Here is a 19,733-nt window from a genome sequence, read left to right as displayed (position 1 = left end):
AGACTTTGTATTAGTTTCAAATGGCTACTATAATAAATTAGCATAAAAATGGTGGCTTAAAACAACAGAAAATTATTCTCTTACAGTTCTAGAGGCAAGAAGTGTGTTGAAATCAAGGTGTTGGCAGAGCCACACGCACTCTGGGGGCAAATCTGTTCTTTTCCTCTTCCAGGGTCTAGTGGCTGCCCTGGCATTCATGGGCTTGTGGCTGTGTCACTTCAATCTCTGCCTCTGTCTTCATATCACCTTCTCCTCTGTATCTGCGTCATCTCCCTCTGCATCCTTATAAGGATACGTGTGATGACATTTAGGGCCCACCTAGATAATCCAGGATAAGCACCTTCTCCCAAGATTCTTAACTTTATATCATTTATGCTGCCATAGGTAATGTTCACAGGTTTTGGGGATTAAAATGAATATATCTTTGGAGGAGCCATTTTTCTGCCTACTGCAGACACTAAACATAATAAATTAGTAAATAAATAGTATATCAGAGGGTAGTAAATGCTGTTGGACAACAGGAAAAGGAGAAGGAGTGTCGGAGAGGGAGGATTGCAGTTTAAATAAGATGGTCAGAGTAGGCCGTAATAATAAGGAGACACCCAAACAAAGGTTTGAAGGAGCTGAGGAATGAAGCCATGAGCAGATCTGAGAGAGAGGTTTGAGGTATAGGGACCAGTAAAGTGCAAAGGGCTTGGCTAAGGCAGGCGCATGTCTGGTCTGTGTGATTAATAGCAAGCAGGCCAGTGTGGCTGGAATGAAAAGTGCAAAAAGGGAGAGTAATAAGAGATAAGATTGGGAATAATAGACCAGATCACATAGGGCTTGTAGGCCTTTGTAAGGAGATTGCTTTTTTATGAATGAAATGGGGAACTATTGAAAAGTTTGAGCAGAAGAGTCACATGATCTGACACAAAGTAAAAGGATCACTCTGGTTACAATTTTGAGAATAGACTAGGTGGTTAAGTGCAGTAACAAGGAGATCAATTAGGAGGCTGTTTCAATCATTTGAGTGAGAGATGCTTGTGGTTTGGACCAGGTTAGTAGCAATAGATGTGGGGAGAAATAGTTTTGGGACATATATTTGATGGGAGAACCATTGGGATTTCCTGACAGATTGGATATAAATTATGAGAGAAAATTTTTATTTGGCAACTCGTAGGATGGAGTTGCCATTAGCTAAGTGGGAAAGACCCCAAGTGGTATGGTTTCCAAGAAGAGATCAGGAGTTCAGTTTTGGGCATATTAAGTTTTGAGATGTCTAATAATGGACATCCAAGTAGAGATGTTGATTAAGCAGTTGGTATAGGAAGTCTGGAGTTCACTGGAGAAGGTTGGGCTGGAGATATAAATTTCGGAGTCAGTTTCATTTAGATGATGACTGAAGCCATGAGACTGGATGAAATCACCAAGGGGAGTTGAATGTAGATAAAAAAAGAGGTCCCAGGACTAAGCCCTAGACACTGTAAGGTTGAGAGGTAGGAAAGAAGGGGAGAAGACAACCAAAACGGGAATGGTAAGTAAGGCAGGAAAACCAGGACAGAGAGTATGACATTTTGGAATCCAAATGAAGTGTTTGAGTAAGGAAAAGAGTGGTCAACTATGTCAAAAGCTGTTGCTAGGAAGGTCAAGGAAGATGAGGATTGAAAAGTGACTAATGAATTAAGCCACTTAGAGGTCATTGGTGACTTTGACCTGTTTTAGTGGAGTAGTAGGGGTGAAAACCTGATTGGAGTGGGTTTAAAAGAATCGTCTTAGGGACCGGCCCGGTGGTGCAGCGGTTAAGTTCTCACGTTGTGCTTCGGCAGCCCGGGGTTCACCGGTTCGGATCCCGGGCGCGGACATGGCACGGCTTGGCAAGCCATGCTGTGGTAGGTGTCCATGCTGTGGAGGAAGATGGGCACGGATGTTAGCTCAGGGCCAGTCTTCCTCAGCAAAAAGAGGAGGATTGGCAGCAGCATGTTAGCTCAGGGCTAATCTTCCTCAAAAAAAAAAAAAATCGTTCTGGGTAGTGGTTACATGGCTGTATTCACTTTATGATGATCCATTGAGCAGTACATTTGTGATTTATGTGCTTTTTTGTATGTGTGTTAAATTTTAGTAGAAAAGGTTTTAGAAATAGAATAGGAGGACTGGAAGGGAAACAATGAATACAGATGACTCTTTAGAGGGATTTTGCTATATAGGAGAGCAGAGAAATGGACAGTAGCTAGAGGAGGAGTGGGACCAACAGAGGGACTTTTTAAAGATGGGACAAATAATAGCATGCATATATGCTAATGGGAATGCTTCAATTGAGAGGGAAAAATTAATCATATAGGAGAGAGGGGAGAGTTGCTTGAACAATGTCCTTGACTAGACAAGAGAGAATATGGACACAGCTGCAGGTTGATGGGTGAATGTGTTAGTTGGAGCACGAGCAAGTTCTCTTCGGATTGTTACAGTTTTTCAACGAAATAGGAAGCAAGGTCCTCAGCTGAGAGTGAAGATGTTAGGGAGTACTGGAAGTTTGAGGAGTGAAGAAAAGATGAAATTATAGTTTAGGAAAGAGTGAGAGAATTAAGCCTATTTTTTTTTTTTTTAAGTTAAACTCAGTAAACATGGCTGAGTATTGGTCTTTTCCTCCAGTCATGCTGAACGACAGGAGGACAGGTATGGAAAAGGTGGAGAGATTGCTTAATCAGTTAACCAGAGATGGAGGTTTTTCCAAATGAGTGTGATGATGTAAGAGGAGGGCAAGGAAATTGAAGGCAAATGCAAAGGAGTGATTAGAGTCATTGATCATAGAATTTAAGCTGGATAAAGAAAGAAGAAAGAACATGAGGAAAGAGAGGGATAGTGAATAGAATTTCACTGTTCTATTCACTATCTCTCTGGGGTATATAATCCCAGTGGGGTCAGTGGATTGTTGGAGTTTGGTACTAAAGGAGGTCAACTGTAAAGAGGAGATCACGGAGAGACGTTGGAAATTGAGATTATTGAGGGATATTGGTAATGGAAAGGTTGGGGATATGACCATGGGTATGACTGAGGTAGGGTGGAGGACAAGATGACTGGAGAAGAGTTGTTCAAGGAGCTGAGAAGCCAGAGTGCTGAAATCTCCAAGAATTAAGACGAGAGCAGTATTGGAGAAAGTGACAATGACCCAGAGGCTAAAAATCATGGAGAAATGAAGGGGATTGATCTAGGGAGGTGATAGATGACACAGCAATAGACGGTTGGTATAATCTGATGACATGAGAAGCAAAACTGAGGCCTTTTAATTTTAAGGAGGAAGGAGGGGAAACTTTCTGAGAGTGGCAGTGAGGAGTCGCATCTCCAGGCCCAGTGGTACGACTATGGTGGCAGACAAAGCAACATTTGCTGGAGCGGGTTGCAGGGGAATTGTCCTCAGGGAACATCTAGACAAATAGATGGAATATATAGAGAATCTGTCAGTTCCAAAAATCATATCTTAAGTGTTCAAGAATTGAGGAGGAGTGTGAGATGGGTGCAGATTAGGGAGCATGCAGGGCATTATGGGGATCGGTGTATGGGTTATGAAGGATAACCTTTGAGTCTGGGACTTGTTATAGTGACTGATGTAAGTAAAAGGCAGAATGTGATCAGTCCTGACTGATTCAAGATGGGTAGTGGTGTTGAGACTGTGAGTTTTAGGAGGTAGTGAGTATTGTCTGTGGCTTCCTCTGTCCTCTCCAGTTGGAGGTGAAGAGGACGTGAGGCTCATTGACACCTGCTGCGAGTGAGGTGGCTTTAGTCCAAGAACGGGGCTGCCTGTTGATTCCTGCTGAATGAGGATAGAAGTTTAGTTAAATTCTAATTTATTTTTTTTAAAGCAAATATTGGTTAAACCTTTATCTTGTGTTATATGTTGCTTTTTTCTTTATCTGGTCAAAAGAGGCAATGGTGTTATAGTACCTGTCTTTAAAAGTTGTGAAGTTATTACATAAAAGAAGTATTATATAATGACATCCCAAACAGATTATAACATGTTTTGTGAATGTCTGAATGCCTTTTGATAAAGCAAACAGGGGAGTTAGGCCAAATTTAAAATCTTAAATCCTTGGTTATAAGTAGAAGGCAGTTCTTGAAGCTTTGTGTATAAAATGTGCTAGTACTTAGTTTTAGAATTCTTGATCAGAGACAAGGGACTTTTTTTTAAAGTAAGGCCTTTATGAAATAAATTTTTCTTTCTTTTTTTTTTTTTTGAGGAAGATTAGCCCTGAGCTAACTACTGCCAATCCTCCTCTTTTTTGCTGAGGAAGACTGGCCCTGAGCTAACATCCATGCCCATCTTCCTCTACTTTATACCTGGGACACCTACCACAGCATGGCTTTTGTCAAGCAGTGCCGTGTCCGCACCCGGGATCTAAATCGGCGAACCCCGGGCTTCCGAGAAGCGGAACGTGCAAACTTAACCGCTGTGCCACTGGGCTGGCCCCATGAAATAAATTTCTTACTGTACTATATCAGTGTCTTTTTTTTTCTTTTTTTTTTTTTTTTTTAGTTATCAGTGAATATCCCAACTAGCTGAATAATAGAGCTTAAAAAAATGCCCAATATTTGTTTCCCTTAGTTGGTGCTTCTCGTGCTGCTGTTGATGCTGGCTTTGTTCCCAACGACATGCAAGTTGGACAGACAGGAAAAATAGTAGCACCAGTAAGTATTGCAATAAAACATGCCATGCAAAATTCTGTGGGGTACGAACTGTATATATTTGTTAAACAATCATCTCTGTGATTTATGTCCTATTCAGTGTACCTAAGGAGTTAGCCATTACCGTGGTGAATCTGTCCTCCTCCTCACAATGTCTGTGGTTTTCTTGGTTTCAGTAAAATGCTTAGCAGTTCTTAAATCCAGCATTGTTTTTCAAATTTTTTAAAACAGTGGAAAACTTTGTCAAATTTGTATCACAACACCAAATATAAAATTGATAAAAGCAGCATTTTATTATTAAATGGATTTTATAAGTTCACATTAACGTTTATTACCATTAGCCTATATAAAATCAATCTGTAAAAACAATGAATCTGTATTAATGAACACAGAATCTCAAAATCAAGAGCCGTGAATGACAATTATAGCTTTCTGAACATCTAGTTTATATCTGTATTTTGTCTAGTTATACGAAATTCAGAAAATTCTGATCTATATAGATAAATTATACTAAAATATTCTTCAGTAAAACCTATCCAAAACTTAGAAAATGAATACTTTAGTGTCAAAGTTGAATCACTAACAATATCTAATGATAGTTTACATTTCTTAGATGATAAAAGTTTTCACTGAATAGGATTCTCAGCCTGTTTAAATCTTTATTGTGTGGAGGAAAATGAGTTCTTTTATGTATTTCAAAACAAAAGGTGTTTTTTATGTATTTCAAAACAAGATATTAAGTCATATCTATTAAAAAAATCTCATATCTCAATTCCCTGTTCTATCAGATGTTCATTCAAAATTTCAAAATAGTCAAAATTTTTAACTCGTCTTTGAATTTTGTTTTGAAGTGTCTGTTCAGTCTTTTCCCATTTTAAAATTAGGTGTCTTATCTTTTTATTGTCTCTTTGTAGGGCAGCTTTATATAACCTGCATACAAATTCTTTGTCAGATACATGTACTGTGGGTATTTTTGCCCATCTCTATTGATTTTCTTTTGATGAGCAGAAATTTTTAATTTTTATGAGATCTAATATATTGGTCTTTCCTCTTATGATTAATACTTTTTGTGTTATTCAGCTTGTTTGAAGTAAGATAAGATCTCAAAACCTAAAATAGGTACTAATACTGTTTATAAATGAAGTCACAAAATGATGTAACCTGTTTGCTTGTGATACTACGTTAGTCAGGCTATGAGAGAGCATTTATTGAGCAGATGAGCTCAAGCCTTCCATGGCATTTAATTAGGAGTGGCACACATGTATTTTTTGTGGAAGTCTTGTTTGTCCAAGTTTCCATGAGTCACTTCTTCAGGCTTGAATTTACAGAAGATCACATTTACAACCTTCCTAATCAATAATACCACAAGAAATCCAGAGATAAGCACTGAGATGGCAGACAAACTTTTATTTATTTTGATTGAAAGGAATCACTTGTTATTAAGCAGAATAGCAGAATGACAGGGAATGACCCGTGGCATCTTTACATGTATTGAAAATAAATGTCATGCAATCAGCATCCTTTAACATGACTGTTATGAAGATAGAATTATTGAATTGTTTTTCATAAGGAATTTAAATATGTTAAATGCTTTGAAGACTTTCTTTAACATAAATCATATAATCCCCAGAGATTCTGATTCCTTAACTCTGAGTTAGGCCTGGGCATGTATAAATGTATGTATTTGCGTGTGTGTGTGTATTTTTCTTTAAGACGTTAAAACTTTTTTTGAAACCACCTCGAGTTTACAGAAAACTTACAAGTACAGGGCAAAAACCTTTATCTTTGTGGACCACTTGAGAGTAAGTTGCTGAGATGATGCCCCATCATCCCCAAATATGTAGGACATTCTCCTACATAACCACAGTACAACCTTTAAAATCAAGACATTAACACTATCTAATCATCAGAACCCATTCAGGCTTTGCCACTTGTCCCAGTAATGTCCGTCATAGCAAAAGGATATATTTCAGAATCGCATGTTGCACGTGTTGTCATGAATCCTTCCATCTTAAACAGTTCCTGTCTTGCCTTGACTTTCATGACTTTGACACTTTTGAAGATTATAGGACAGCTATTTTGTAGAATAGAATATGCCTCAATTTAGGTTTGTCTGATGTTTTCTGACAATTCCATTTAGGTTATGCATCTTTGACAGGAGTATCACAAAAGTAATATTTCATCCTATCAGGTGCTACACAATTTCATTTTGTCTTATTACTGATAATTTTGACTTTGATCATTTGTTTAAGGTGAGATCTGTCAAACTTCTTCCTTTGTAATTAATAAATGTTTTATGAGATATACTTTGAAATGATGTGAATATTCTAATTCAAACTTTCAGTTTATTCATTTATTTATATCAGTAGGAACTTAGGGGTCCTGTTTTATTCAGTGAGTGAATATCTGTTATTTTTATTATTGTTGATATACAAATTGTCCCACATTTGGCCAGTGAGAAACCCCTTCAGGGTGGCTTTTGTGTCTGTTTGACATGTTTCCACCATTCTTTGAGCCCTTTTTTAGATGTTCCAGGCTCATTTTGTGCTTTTCCTCTACCAGCCTTGGGATCAGCCTTTTCTCCAAGGAGTCCTGGCTCCTTTTAGAGAAGAATGGTATTTAGAAGGCAACATCTGGATGTTAATTGTGCTCATTGCTATTGGGATGTTGCTCTTCCCAGGACCTCTCGAAAAAAAAAAAGCTTGTGTACATTTATGTATGTATACAAACACATTTACATCTTTATTTCTCTATCAGTCTATATTTATTGAAAACCATGAGTCCAGTACCAAGGGTCAGTTCTAGTTCTCTCCCTTTCCCTGTTTGTAATGCCCTTCCCCTGCAGTGAAAAACCTGGGCTCTGCCAATACCCTACCCTGCACAGGTTGCCCCACTCAGGCTCTGACACCCTTCACTGAGCAGCCCTTCTACATAGATACCCTGTCCACCTTGCTTGGACTCTGACACCCCTGTCTGGATTATTTCCTCCCAAAGTAGTTGTATGATTTTATATTTCTACCAACTATGTATTTGAGTTTCAGTTGCTCATTTTCACCAACATTTGGTGTTTTAGCTGTTCAGGTGCATGTGTAGTGGTACCTTATTGTGGTTTTAATTTACATTTCCCTGACATCTAATAATAGGGAACACTGTCCTGTTATTGACCATTCAGATGTCTTCCTTGTGAAGCATGTGTTCATATCTTTGGCTCTTTTTTATTGAATTGCTTATCTTTTTGTTGAGTTGTAGTAGTTTTTTATATATTCCAGATATGAGTTTCTTGTCAGATATATGTTTTACAAATGTTTTCTCCCAATCTATGGTTTGCCTATTTATTTTCTTAATGGTATCAAATTGAGGAACTTCCCTTCTGTTCCCAATTTGCTGAGAGTTGTTACTATGAATGATTGTTGAGTTTTGTCAAATGTTTTTCTGCATCTATTGAAAGGATCATATGGTTTCTCTCCTTTATTCTGTTAATACGGTGAATTACATTGTTTGATTTTTGAATGTTAAACTACCTTGAATTACTGTGATAAACCCTACTTGATCATGATATGTTATCCTTTTAATATATTGCTGATTTTGATTGACTAATATTTGTTAAGGATTTGTGAATCTTTTTTCATCAAAATAATCTGTAATTTTCTTTCTTTTTTTTTAAACTTCTTTATCTAATTTTGGTATCAACATTATGCTGACTTTATAAGATGAGTTGAATGATGTTCCCTCCTGCTCCATTTTCTGAATGAGTTTGTGTAAGATTGATGTTTTTTTTCCCTTGTGTTTGAGAGAATTCACCAGTGAAGCCATCAGGGCTTGGGGTTTTCTTTGTTGGAGTGTTTGACAGTTAACTCAATTTCTTTAATAGATTTAGAGCTATTCATATTTTCTGTTTTATTTTTGAGTCTGTTTCATAAGTGGTATGTTTCAAGGAATTGGTCCAATTCTTCTCAGTTGTCAAATATATTGGATAAAGTTATTTATGAAATTGCCCTATTTTCTTTTTATTGTCTGTAAGATCTGGAGTGGTAGCTCTTTAATTTCTGAAATTGGTAATTTGTGTCTTCTCTTTTTTGTTCTCCTTCTCTTCATCAGTCTAGCCAGAAGTTTATAAAAAATTTTTAAAAAAGCTTTTCTATGATCCAGTGTTTTACAATAATAGCTTTATTGAGATATAATTTATATACCATATTAAGTGTTTAATTCAATGCGTTTAGTATATTCAGAGTTGTGCAACCGTCACCTCACTCAGTTTTAGAACATTTTCATCACCCCAAAAAGAAACTGCATACCTATTTTCTTCCCAACTTCCCCAGCCCTAGGCAACTACCAATCTATTTTCTGTTTATACAGATTTGCCCATTCTGGACATTTCATGTAAATATAGTCATATAATATGTGGTCTTTTATGAGTGGCTTTTTTCATTTAGCATAATATTGTCAAGGTTTGTCCATGTCATAGTATTCCTTTTCATTGCCAAAAAGTATTTCATTATATGAATATACCACAATTTATTTATCCATCCATCATCTGATATACATTTGGGTTGTTTTCGCTTTTTGGCTATTATGAATAATGCAGATATGAACATTCATTTACAAGTTTTTGTGTGGACATATATTTTCATTTCTCTTGGATATATACCTAGGAGTGGAATTGCTAGATCATATGGTAAGTCTGTGTTTAACCTTTTGAGGGAATGTCAAATTGTTTTCCAATGCAGCTACACTGACAATGAACTTTTAGCTTTGTTAATATTTTTCATTGTTTTCTTTTTATTGATTTTTCTTCTTAATTTCCTTCCTTGTAATTACTTTGGATTTACCTTGTTCTTAAGGTAGAACTTTACTTCATTAATTTTGTATTTTTCCTGTCTTTAAATGTAAATATTAGAGGTATACATTTCCCTGTAAGCACTGCTTTAGCTGCATCCCACAAATTTTGAAATATTGTATTTGTATCATTTCTTAAAAATATTTTCTAATTTAGAAAATTAGAAATGTTTATTTCTAGAGATTTGTGTTTTTTTCCTAGATAGTTTTCCATTATTGATTTCTAATTTAATTTTGGAGAACATCTCTTTAATATTTGTCTTAAAATTTGTTGAGCCTTATTTTATGGCCTAGCAAATGCTCTGTCTTGGTGAACATACCATGTGCACTTGAGAAGAATATATATTCTGCCAGTAGACATTGCAGGAAAAAAGATTAGTGAACTTGAAGATGTGGCAGCAGAAACTCTCCAAAATGAGACAGAGAAAAACAAGAAAAAAACAGGAAAAAAATGGACAGTGCATTGGTGAGCTGTAGGACAACTTTAGGAGGCCTAATGTATGTGTGATTGGAGCAGCAAAACTATTTGAAGAAATAATGGCCAGAAAATTTCCAAATTTGATGAAAACTAGAGACCCACAGATCTCAGAAACTCAACAAACCCTAAGAATAGAAACATGATGGAAACTACAAGGCACATCATAATTAAATTGTTTAACAAATGATAAAAAGAAATTCTTAAAAGCAGTCAGAGCAAAATATAAATGAAGTTAATGCTCCACTCAAAAAGAAGAGACTGACCGAGGTGGCGCTCTGCTTCAGTGGCCTGGGATTCACTGGTTCGGATCCCAGGCACAGACCTACACACTGCTTATCAAGCCGTGCTGTGGTAGGCGTACCACATATAGAATAGAAGATGGGCACAGATGTTAACTCAGGGCCAGTTTTCCTGAGCAAAAAGAGGAGGATTGGTGGTAGATATTAAGGCTAATCTTCCTCAAAAAGAAAAAAAAATCAGAGATTGTCAGAATGTATAAAAGCAAGACTCAAGTATATGTCACCTATAAGGAATACATTTTGGGGGCTGGCCCCATGGCCCAGTGGTTAAGTTTGCACGCTCCGCTTCAGCGGCCCAGGGTTTTGCTAGTTCGGATCCTGGGTGCGGACATGGCACCATTCATCAGGCCACGCTGAGGCATCATCCTACATAGCACAACCAGAAGGACCTACAACTAGGATATGCAGCTATGTACTGGGGGGCTCTGGGGAGAATAAAAAAAAGAAAAAAAAAAAAAGAAAAGAATAAGAAATACATTTTAGATATAAAAAAAGATATACATTGAAAGGGAAAGGATAGAAAAAGATACAGCATACAAACAGTAAGCACAAGAAACCTGGAGTGTCTTTATTGATACCAAATAAAGTAGACTTCAAGACTGTGAGTACTGCCAAAGATACAGAGGGAATGTTACATAATGATAAAAGGATCAATTTATCAGGAAGACAGAATAATCATGAATGTGTAAGTGTGCAAAACGGAGTTTCAGGATACATCAAGCAAAAACTGACAGAACTCAAGTGAGAAATAGACAAATCCATAATGATAATTTGAGATTTTAACACGTTTTCCCTGTAATTGATAGAATGACTAGACCAAAAAGTTCAGTAAGGACATAAAAGGTCTAGACCAGGGGTCTGCAAGCTTTGTAGAGTCAGATAGCAAATATTTTTGGTTTTATGGGCCATAGAATCTGTGTTGTAGCTACTTAACTCTTCTGTATAGAGCAAAAGCAACCACAAACAAGTAAATGAATGAGCATGGCTCATTGGAGCTTTGCTGTATTACAGTAAAACTTTATATACAAAAATAGGTAGCAGTCTGGATTTGGCCTGTTGACCTCACATTTATAGAACATTATGCCATATTTTTTTCTCTACTTTTATTCCAGGATTCTAGTTACACATATTTTAGATATCTTTATATTCTTCCACAGATTACTGAAGTTCTGTTCATTCTTTTTCATCTTTTTTTCCCATCTGTTCTTTATGTTGGATAATTTCTATTGGTCTACCTTCAAGGTCACTGATTATTCTATAATTTCAACTATGTTGTTAAACCCATCTAGGGAATTCCTTATTTAAGATTTTGTATTTTTCAGTTCTAGATTTGCCTTTGGTTTTTTTTATAGTTTTCTTTTCTCTGCTGAGTTTTTTTAATCTTTTCGGTCATTGCAGATATCTTTTCCTTTGCATCCTTGACCCTACTTATAATAGCCACTTTTAAATCCTTATGTACTAATTCCAAAATGTGGGTTATTTCAAGGTTGTATTTTCTTATTTTCCTGTTTCTTTGTGAGTGTAGTATGATGGTTCTCAATTTTTTTGTCTTAGGACTCCTTACTTTTAAAAATTATTGAGGGCTTTCAAAGAACTTTTGTTTATGTGGGTCGTCTGTTGATAATTATTGTATTAGAAATTCAAACAGAAAAATTAAAAATATTTATTCATTTGAAAATAACAATAATAAAACCCTTTATCTTAGTTTTCATTAAAATGTTATTTATATTATCTTCCAAAACAAAAAGAAGTTCAATGAGAATAGTAATATAATTTACATTTTTGGTTTCATATCTGGCTTAATAGAAAATGGCTAAACTCTCATTTCTGCTTCCCGTATGTTGTTTTATATTGGTTTGATTGAAGTAAATGAAGAAAATCCAGCATCACAATATGTGTCGTTGGAAAAGAAAGGAGAATTTTAATAGCCTTTTCAGAAAATCGAGGATATTCTTCTTTTACACTACAGCAAAACTTGACAAGTAGTAATTTCTTAACAGTTATTTGCAGTGTGGAATCTGAAACAGTATCAATGAACTTTTTATACTCTTAAGTTAAAATCACTTGCTCTGTATTGCACTTTGAATAGATCTTTTACTATCTTGTAACATCGTGCATTATTTATTTAGAAAATAATGGTGTACTGAGTTTTGCAGATCTTCCAAATGTTGACATATTTTATCAATATCAAAAAATCACATCTATTAATATCACCACTCATCTTGTTAGAAGAGTCTTTAAAGCTTATATTCATGGATACAAGTTTTTTGGAATTCTAATTATCATTTAAAAGCTCAGATTTTGTCCTTGGAAACAAAAACTTTCAGTTTTTTCCTCAGAATTGATAAACTCATTTCATTCATTTTGAATAAAACATCTGCCAAAAGACCCAAATATCTGTCAGTTGTTCTTTGAAGTAAAAATGGTGTTCCATGAAAAAAGTGATTGGTTCAACTTATAACGGAAACCGTTGTCCAAGTGATTTTCTTCAAGATATTCATTGTGGTTTGGTATACAGTGGAAGTACTTTATGCATACTTTACAGTTTGTCACAGAATACTAAAAAGGTGTGCAATCAAAGGTCAAGATTTAATAAAACTAATAATTTTTATTGCTTCATCAAGGATATTCTTAAGTGAAATCAGCTTTTTCTTTTTTTTTTTTTTTGCACTGTGAGTGTGTGGTAATAATGCAGTGACAGCTAGTACAGTTTGGTGCAACTGTCTTGATTAATGCTAAGGCAGCAATATTTTTATCTACTATTGTTTTTACATTATCAATGCAAAAGTCAATACAGTTTTTCCAGGCTACATCATGAGATTCAAAAAAATTATTTAACACTTTGAGTATTTCAGCACCACTTTTGTTTGTTGCCAAGCATTCAAATAAAGGAATTCTTTGATGATTAGTTGGTATTGATACTGGGCAAATACAACTAAAACACAAAGCCCAACTATGTAGATTTTTTAGGCAAAAGTACAATTTTACGGATAAATTAACTTAGTATTCATGTTTACAATTAAGTTTTTATTCAGCAAGTTACTGTGTCTTTGGAATGTGGCAGTGCCTTAGTTTCTTTTACTGATTTTTCATCGAGCAGTCATTCAGCAATGTCATCTTTATTAGTCTTTCAGCAACTGTGCTTCTTTAGCCAATGAAATATGATAACCCATAAGATGCTGCAGTGACTTTTTCCTTTCTGATTTGAAAAGCTTACAATAAACAATTTTTGGCTTTTAACCTTCATCACATCTATGTTTAAAAATAAAATGTTCAATTTTTCTCGTTTTCAAAATGGCTGTCTTTTCCATTGCATAAGATACAGTGATGTAGATTAACATCTGTAAAGCCAAGAGAAAGATAACTTTCATCATGTTTTCACTTATTTTTAATTTTTCTCAATATTTTTTTAGAATAGATTGCTCTTTTCTATAAATTAGAGAACTCATCAGTTTCATCTTTTTCAGCATTTGTAGATGTAGACGTTGCAGCTCTGGGTTGAGAAAGTAAGACTTCTGTAGTTTAGTATAAATATTAGCAAAATCTAAAATAATAGTTTTAGGTAAATTTTGAAATGTATAAAAGTTTTCAAAAATTTTTAAGTGTTATTGCCATACCAGACAACAAAGTGTACTTCTTGTAGTGTTTTCTTTTTGGCACAAGGAAATCTTTGGGATTTCAATATCAATTTATTGAATGATAATGAGGTTACAGGTCTTATAACAGTTATAACAGTAAGAGCACAAACTATTATACTGTACTGAGAACAAACTGAGTTAATCTCTCTAAACATACATATTTATACTTAAAACCCACTACCTTAAAAAATCTTTAGGAAACACAAAAATACAGATGCGTACGTTCTAGTAATTTATCAGAGTATGATTTCCTCAACAGTCATGTAGTTACTGGAAAACTCCACTATACAATTGTGATAGAATAAGAGAGAAAAGGGCAAATAACGTTTTAGTATTACTGTGAAAATAGTTTTTACCTTGTAGATCCCTAGAAGGGTCCTGGGGCTTCTAGTGATGTGCAAACCATATTTTGAGAATCACTGGCCTAGTGCTTTGGATTATATTATAGATATTGAATAATATCTGTAGAGATTATGGATTCTGTTATATTTCTATTAAGGATATTAATTTTTTGTTTTAGTAAGCAGTTAACTTAGCTGAGCTCAAACTCCAAGCTATGTCTTCACTTTTAGTCCTAGCCAGGCGGCTTAGAGGCAGCCTCACACACATCAAGCACACACATCAGCCAGAGGTTTAAGCAGAAGATATATGCAGTTTGTCGTTCTCCCTCTGGAAATTTTTCTTATTTTCCAGCTGATGTGGCAGGCACAAATACTGTCTTCCGTGTGTTTCCTTAACTAATATGATTGCATGTTTCCATCCAAAATGGCTGCTTTCTAATTGGCTTTTATTCCCCTTGTGGGAAATTCACAAATACCCCAGGGGAAAAAGTTGAGGTACATGGTGGGCTCATCTTATTGTGCTTCCCTTCCCTGCAGAATTCTGGCTTCTCAAATGCTGCCTGTCCTGGTTGATCTCAAATGTATTTAAACAGTTGCTGTCTGTATTTTAACCAGATTTCCTAGTGTTTCTCCACAGGAGAGTTAGTCTGTTACAAGCTATTCCCTCAGGGCCATAAGCAGGAGTCCTGAGGCCCGGAATTGAATGCATTACTTCACATTGTGCTCTGACTAGTACAGATTTGGATTATCTTCCTAAATAATATGTTAATTAATGCTACTTAATATTGCATTAGATTCTTGGCAGCCATATCCCACTGCTGGCATGTATTACGCTTAGGGACATCCAAAATCTCTGTCTTCTCCTCCCGCCATGTTGTATTGCCTGCTATTAAACCATGTCTCCCTTGTATAGTAATAATGCAGTGTTTCTTTGTGTTTAAAGCTGAACACAGTACTTTCACTTACTTTTATTAAATTTAGATCTGTGTTCTCTACCATAGAAGCCTCTTGAATCTTTTAAAGCTTGATTTTTTCCGTTCACATTTCCTTTAACTTTATATTATTTGAAGATCCTGTGTTATGTTTTATTGTCATTTTATAATAGCTATGGAAAGCATCACTGTGGTTCTGTCTGATGATAAATAGTAAAAAGTTGTTTATTTCTTCAAGTAAGGGAACATCTAAAGGAAAATTTTGTTATCCTCACAAAATAATTTTACTTTTATGATCAGCTTTTATGAGAAAACACGTAATAACCAAAAGATGCTGTGAATTTAGTTGTACTTTTAAATACATTTTTACCATTTGCAGCAGTTTACACATACATATGGAAGATTATTAAATGTGTATATATAAAACAATTCCTGGGGCCGTCCTGGTGGCACAGCAGTTAAGTTTCCACGTTCCGCTTCTCGGCAGCCCAGGGTTCGCTGGTTCAGATCCCAGGTGCGGACATGGCACTGCTTGGCATGTTATGCACTGGTAGGCATCCCACATATAAAGTAGAGGAAGATGGGCAGGGATGTTAGCTTAGGGCAAGGCTTCCTCAACAAAAAGAGGAAGACTGAAGTAGTTAGCTCAGGGCTAATCTTCCTGAAAAACAAAAAACAAAAAAACAAAACTAACAATTCCTGGTAAGTTTATGGATTCATGCTCCCTGCAAGAATTTAGACTGAGTGATGGGGAACCACTACTATATAGCTTACTGTTGCAACAAAGACTTCTGTTCCTCTTTATTTTTTAATTAATTTTTTTATATTAATTTAGTTTTTATTGTGTTCATGATAGGTTACAATCTTGTGAAACTTCACTTGTACATTATTGTCTGCCAGTCGTGTTGTAGGTGCACCCCTTCACCCTTTGTGCCCACCCCCAACCCCACCTTTCCCCTGGTAGCCACTAATCTGTTCTCTTTGTCTACATTTTTAACTTCCTCATATGAGTGGAGTCATACAGAGATTGTCCGTCTCTATCTGGCTTATTTCACTTAACATAATTCCCTCATGGTCCATCCATGTTGTTGCAAATGGGACGATTTTGTTCTTTTTTATGGCTGAGTAGTATTCCATTGTTTATATATATCTATTAAGTCCATCTGGTCTAATTTTTCATTTAATTCTATTATTTCCTTGTTGATTTTCTGTCTGGATGTTCTGTCCATTGGTGTTAATGGTGTGTTGAGGTCCCCTACTATTATCGTATTGTTGTTGATGTCTTCTTTTAGTTCTATTAAGAGTTGCTTTACAAATTTTGGTGCTCCTGTGTTGGGTGCGTATATATTTATAAGTGTTATGTCTTCTTGGTGGAGAGTCCCTTTTATCATTATATACTGTCCCTCTTTATCTTTCTTTATCTGTTTTGCTTTGAAATCTACCTTGTCTGATATTAGTATAGTGACACCTGCTTTCTTTTATTCATTATTAGCTTGGAGTATTGTTCTCCATCCCTTCACTCTGAGTCTGTGTTTGTCTTTGGGGCTGAGGTGTGTTTCCTGGAGGCAGCATATTGTTGGATCTTGTTCTTTGATCCATCCTGCCACTCTGTGTCTTTTGATTGGGGAGTTCAATCCATTTACATTTAGAATGATTATTGAGATGTGGGGGCCTACCACTACCATTTTGTGTCTTGTTTTCCGGTTTTCTTCAATTTCCTTTGTTTCTCGTCCCATGGTTTAATCTGTTCTGATGTAGAGCTGCTACTCTCTGTTGTTGTCCTTCTACTTATCTCCTCTGCTCTTGGTTTTGTAGCCCCTTTCCTTTTTTGGATTTTTCAGGAATGAGGGTTTTCCTGAGGATTTCCTGAAGAGGAGGTTTTGTGGCAATGAACTCCCTTAATTTTTGTTTATCTTGGAAAGTTTTTATTTCTCCATCGTATTTGAAGGATATTTTCGCTGGGTAGAGAATTCTCGGCTGTAGATTTTTGTCCTTCAGATTTTTGAATATATCATTCCACTCTCTTCTAGCCTGTAAAGTTTCTGCTGAGAAATCTGCTGATAGCCTGATGGGGGTTCCTTTGTAGGTTAGTTTCTTTTGCCTGGCTGTCCTTAGTATTTTCTCCTTGTCATTGACTTTTGCTAGCTTCACTACTATATGCCATGGAGTTGGTCTTCTTGCATTGATAAAGTTTGGAGATCTATTGGCTTCTGTCACCTGAAGATCCATCTCTCTCACCAGATTTGGGAAGTTCTCAGCCATTATTTCTTTGAATAGGCTTTCTGCCCCTTTCTCCTTCTCTTCTCCCTCTGGTATACCTATAATCCTTACGTTGCATCTCCTAATTGTGTCTGATAATTCTCGGAGAGTTTCTTCATTTCTTTTTAGTCTTGCTTCTCTCTCCTCCTCTGCCTGCAGCAATTCTATATTGCCATCTTCCAAACTGCTAATTCTTTCCTCCATATTATTGGCCCTACTGTTCAGAGCATCTAGATTTTTCTTAATCTCCTCTATTGTGTTCTTCATTTCCAATATTTCTGTTTGGTTCTTCTTTATCGTATCAAACTCTTTTGTGACATAGCTCCTGAACTCGTTGAGTTGTCGGTCAGAATTCTCTCTTAACTCATTGAGTATTTTAATGATGGCTGTTTTGAAGTCATCATCATTTAGGTTATATATCTCATTTTCTTTGGGATTGTTTTCTGTGTATTTGTTACTTTCTTTCTGTTCTGGAGATTTAATGTATTTTTTCATATTGCTTGATGTTGTTGATTTGTGCCTCCGCATGGAGATAGAGTTTAGTTGCTCCTTTCACTTGTTTCAGCTGCTGTGGTGGGGGAGCAGCTGTTTATACTGCACCAACCAGGAACCCTGTCCGTAGTTGCTAACTGGGCCTGGGCCCCTCCTCGTAGCCACAGTGGTCCTTTGGATTCCCTCCTCTGCCATGGGGGCTGTCACAGGGGGGCTTCAGGCTGCTGGTGCCTACTGTTGCAGCCCACCTAGATGTGCTCCCTCCTTGGGGTCTGCAATGGCGTTATGGGCTTTTCCAGCGGCCAGGGGTGGGATCACTTATATTTGTCGCTCCGTTGCTGTCAGCACCCACAAAATCTCACTTGTCCTCTATGGGTCGCAGGAGAGCTATTGGCATCTTCTGCAGTCTGTGGTTAGTTCACCTAGCTATGCTGCTTTTGCCCTGGGGTCTTCCAGCCTTGTGGCTGCCGGCTGGGTGCCTTCTACTGGTGCTGTGCAGAGGCTTTCCCTAAGGCTGCTGTGAGCCTGTAGGGTTTCCCCCTAGGCTATGGAGCTGGGTCTCTGGAACTCCCCCCAGCCCCAGTCCTCTCCGAGATTTCCGGCTATCCCTAGTCCCACGGGGCGGGCAACGGCAGCTGGGGGTCGCCCCACCCTCTGGGATTCTCTCCAGGACTCACCCGGAGCCGTGAATGCTGGGCATGGCCCCTCTGCTAATGGCAGACAGAGAGTTTTGTCTGCTGCCTGGGCGGAACTCCGGCGCTTCCCCTCCGGGTCGCAGAGCCGGCCTTTGAAACTTCCCCCAGCCCCAGTCCTCTCCGAGATCTCCAGCAATCCCTAGTCCCACAGGGCGGGCAATGGCAGCTGGGGGTCGCCCCGCCCTCTGGGATTCTCTCCAGGACTCTCACGGAGCCGTGAATGCTGGGAGTGGCCCCTCTGCTAATGGGAAACAGAGAGTTTTGTCTGCTGCCTGGGCGGAACTCCGGCGCTTCCCCTCCGGGTCGCAGAGCCGGCCTTTGAAACTTCCCCCAGCCCCAGTCCTCTCCGAGATCTCCGGCAATCCCTACTCCCAAGGGGCGGGCAACGGCAGCTGGGGGTTGCCCCGCCCTCTGGGATTCTCTCTGGGCCTCTCCCGGAGCCGTGAATGCTGGGTGTGGCCCCTCTGCTAATGGCAGACAGTTTTGTCTGCTGCCCGGGCGGAATTCCGGCACTTCCCCTCCGGGTCGCAGAGCCGGCCTTTGAAACTTCCCCCAGCTCCAGTCCTCTCTGAGATCTCCGGCAGTCCCTACTCCCACGGGGCGGGCAACGGCAGCTGGGAGACCTCCGTACCCTCAGCGACTCTCTCTGGGACCCTCCGGGCGCCGCGAACACCAGGCGGGGTCTCCCCGCCAATGGCGGGGAGAGACTCTCCCCACGGGCTCAGGTGTGCAACTCCAAAGTTTCCCTCTGCGTTTAGGAGTAATTGCGGGGGGTTTAGGTAGGGTTCTGGTCACCTGTTTCCACCGTCGCTCCTCTGTTGTGTGCTTGCTCCTGCCCTAGATGTGTGTAGATCCTCTGGGGGCGTCCGTTGGAAGAAAGCCGCTTGCGGGTACTAGGTTGCTCGGTTGGGGTCGTAGAGTTTTCACCTATTTCCACATCCTCCCAGAGGAAAGTCCGTCCGCCTTCCGATGTATAGTCGCGTGGGTATCTCAGACGTCCTGAGATGCTGTCTGGATATCCTTTGTCAAGCGATAAGTGTCCAAATAATTGTAGACTCGAAGGGGGAGAGACAAAGAGGACTACTCACGGCGCCATCTTGGATCTCT

General features: G+C 38.0%; 1 protein-coding gene across 6 annotated transcripts in view; it reads left to right on the top strand.

The window, feature by feature from the left end:
* The window catches only part of ETFA (electron transfer flavoprotein subunit alpha), a 100,976-nt gene that overhangs the window by 30,870 nt on the left and 50,373 nt on the right, over window positions 1-19,733 (top strand). For all 6 annotated transcript variants that reach the window (XM_023652974.2, XM_070233019.1, XM_070233032.1 and 3 more), the window contains one exon: window positions 4,577-4,659. In XM_023652974.2, the coding sequence (XP_023508742.1) occupies window positions 4,577-4,659 (83 nt within the window). The remainder of the gene's footprint in view (window positions 1-4,576; window positions 4,660-19,733) is intronic.

The sequence above is a fragment of the Equus caballus genome, chromosome 1 (assembly GCF_041296265.1).
Source record: "Equus caballus isolate H_3958 breed thoroughbred chromosome 1, TB-T2T, whole genome shotgun sequence".
NCBI classification, from domain to species: Eukaryota; Metazoa; Chordata; class Mammalia; order Perissodactyla; family Equidae; genus Equus; species Equus caballus.
The sequence above is the reverse complement of the archived record's forward strand: the minus strand, read 5'-3'. Positions and strand labels throughout refer to the sequence as shown.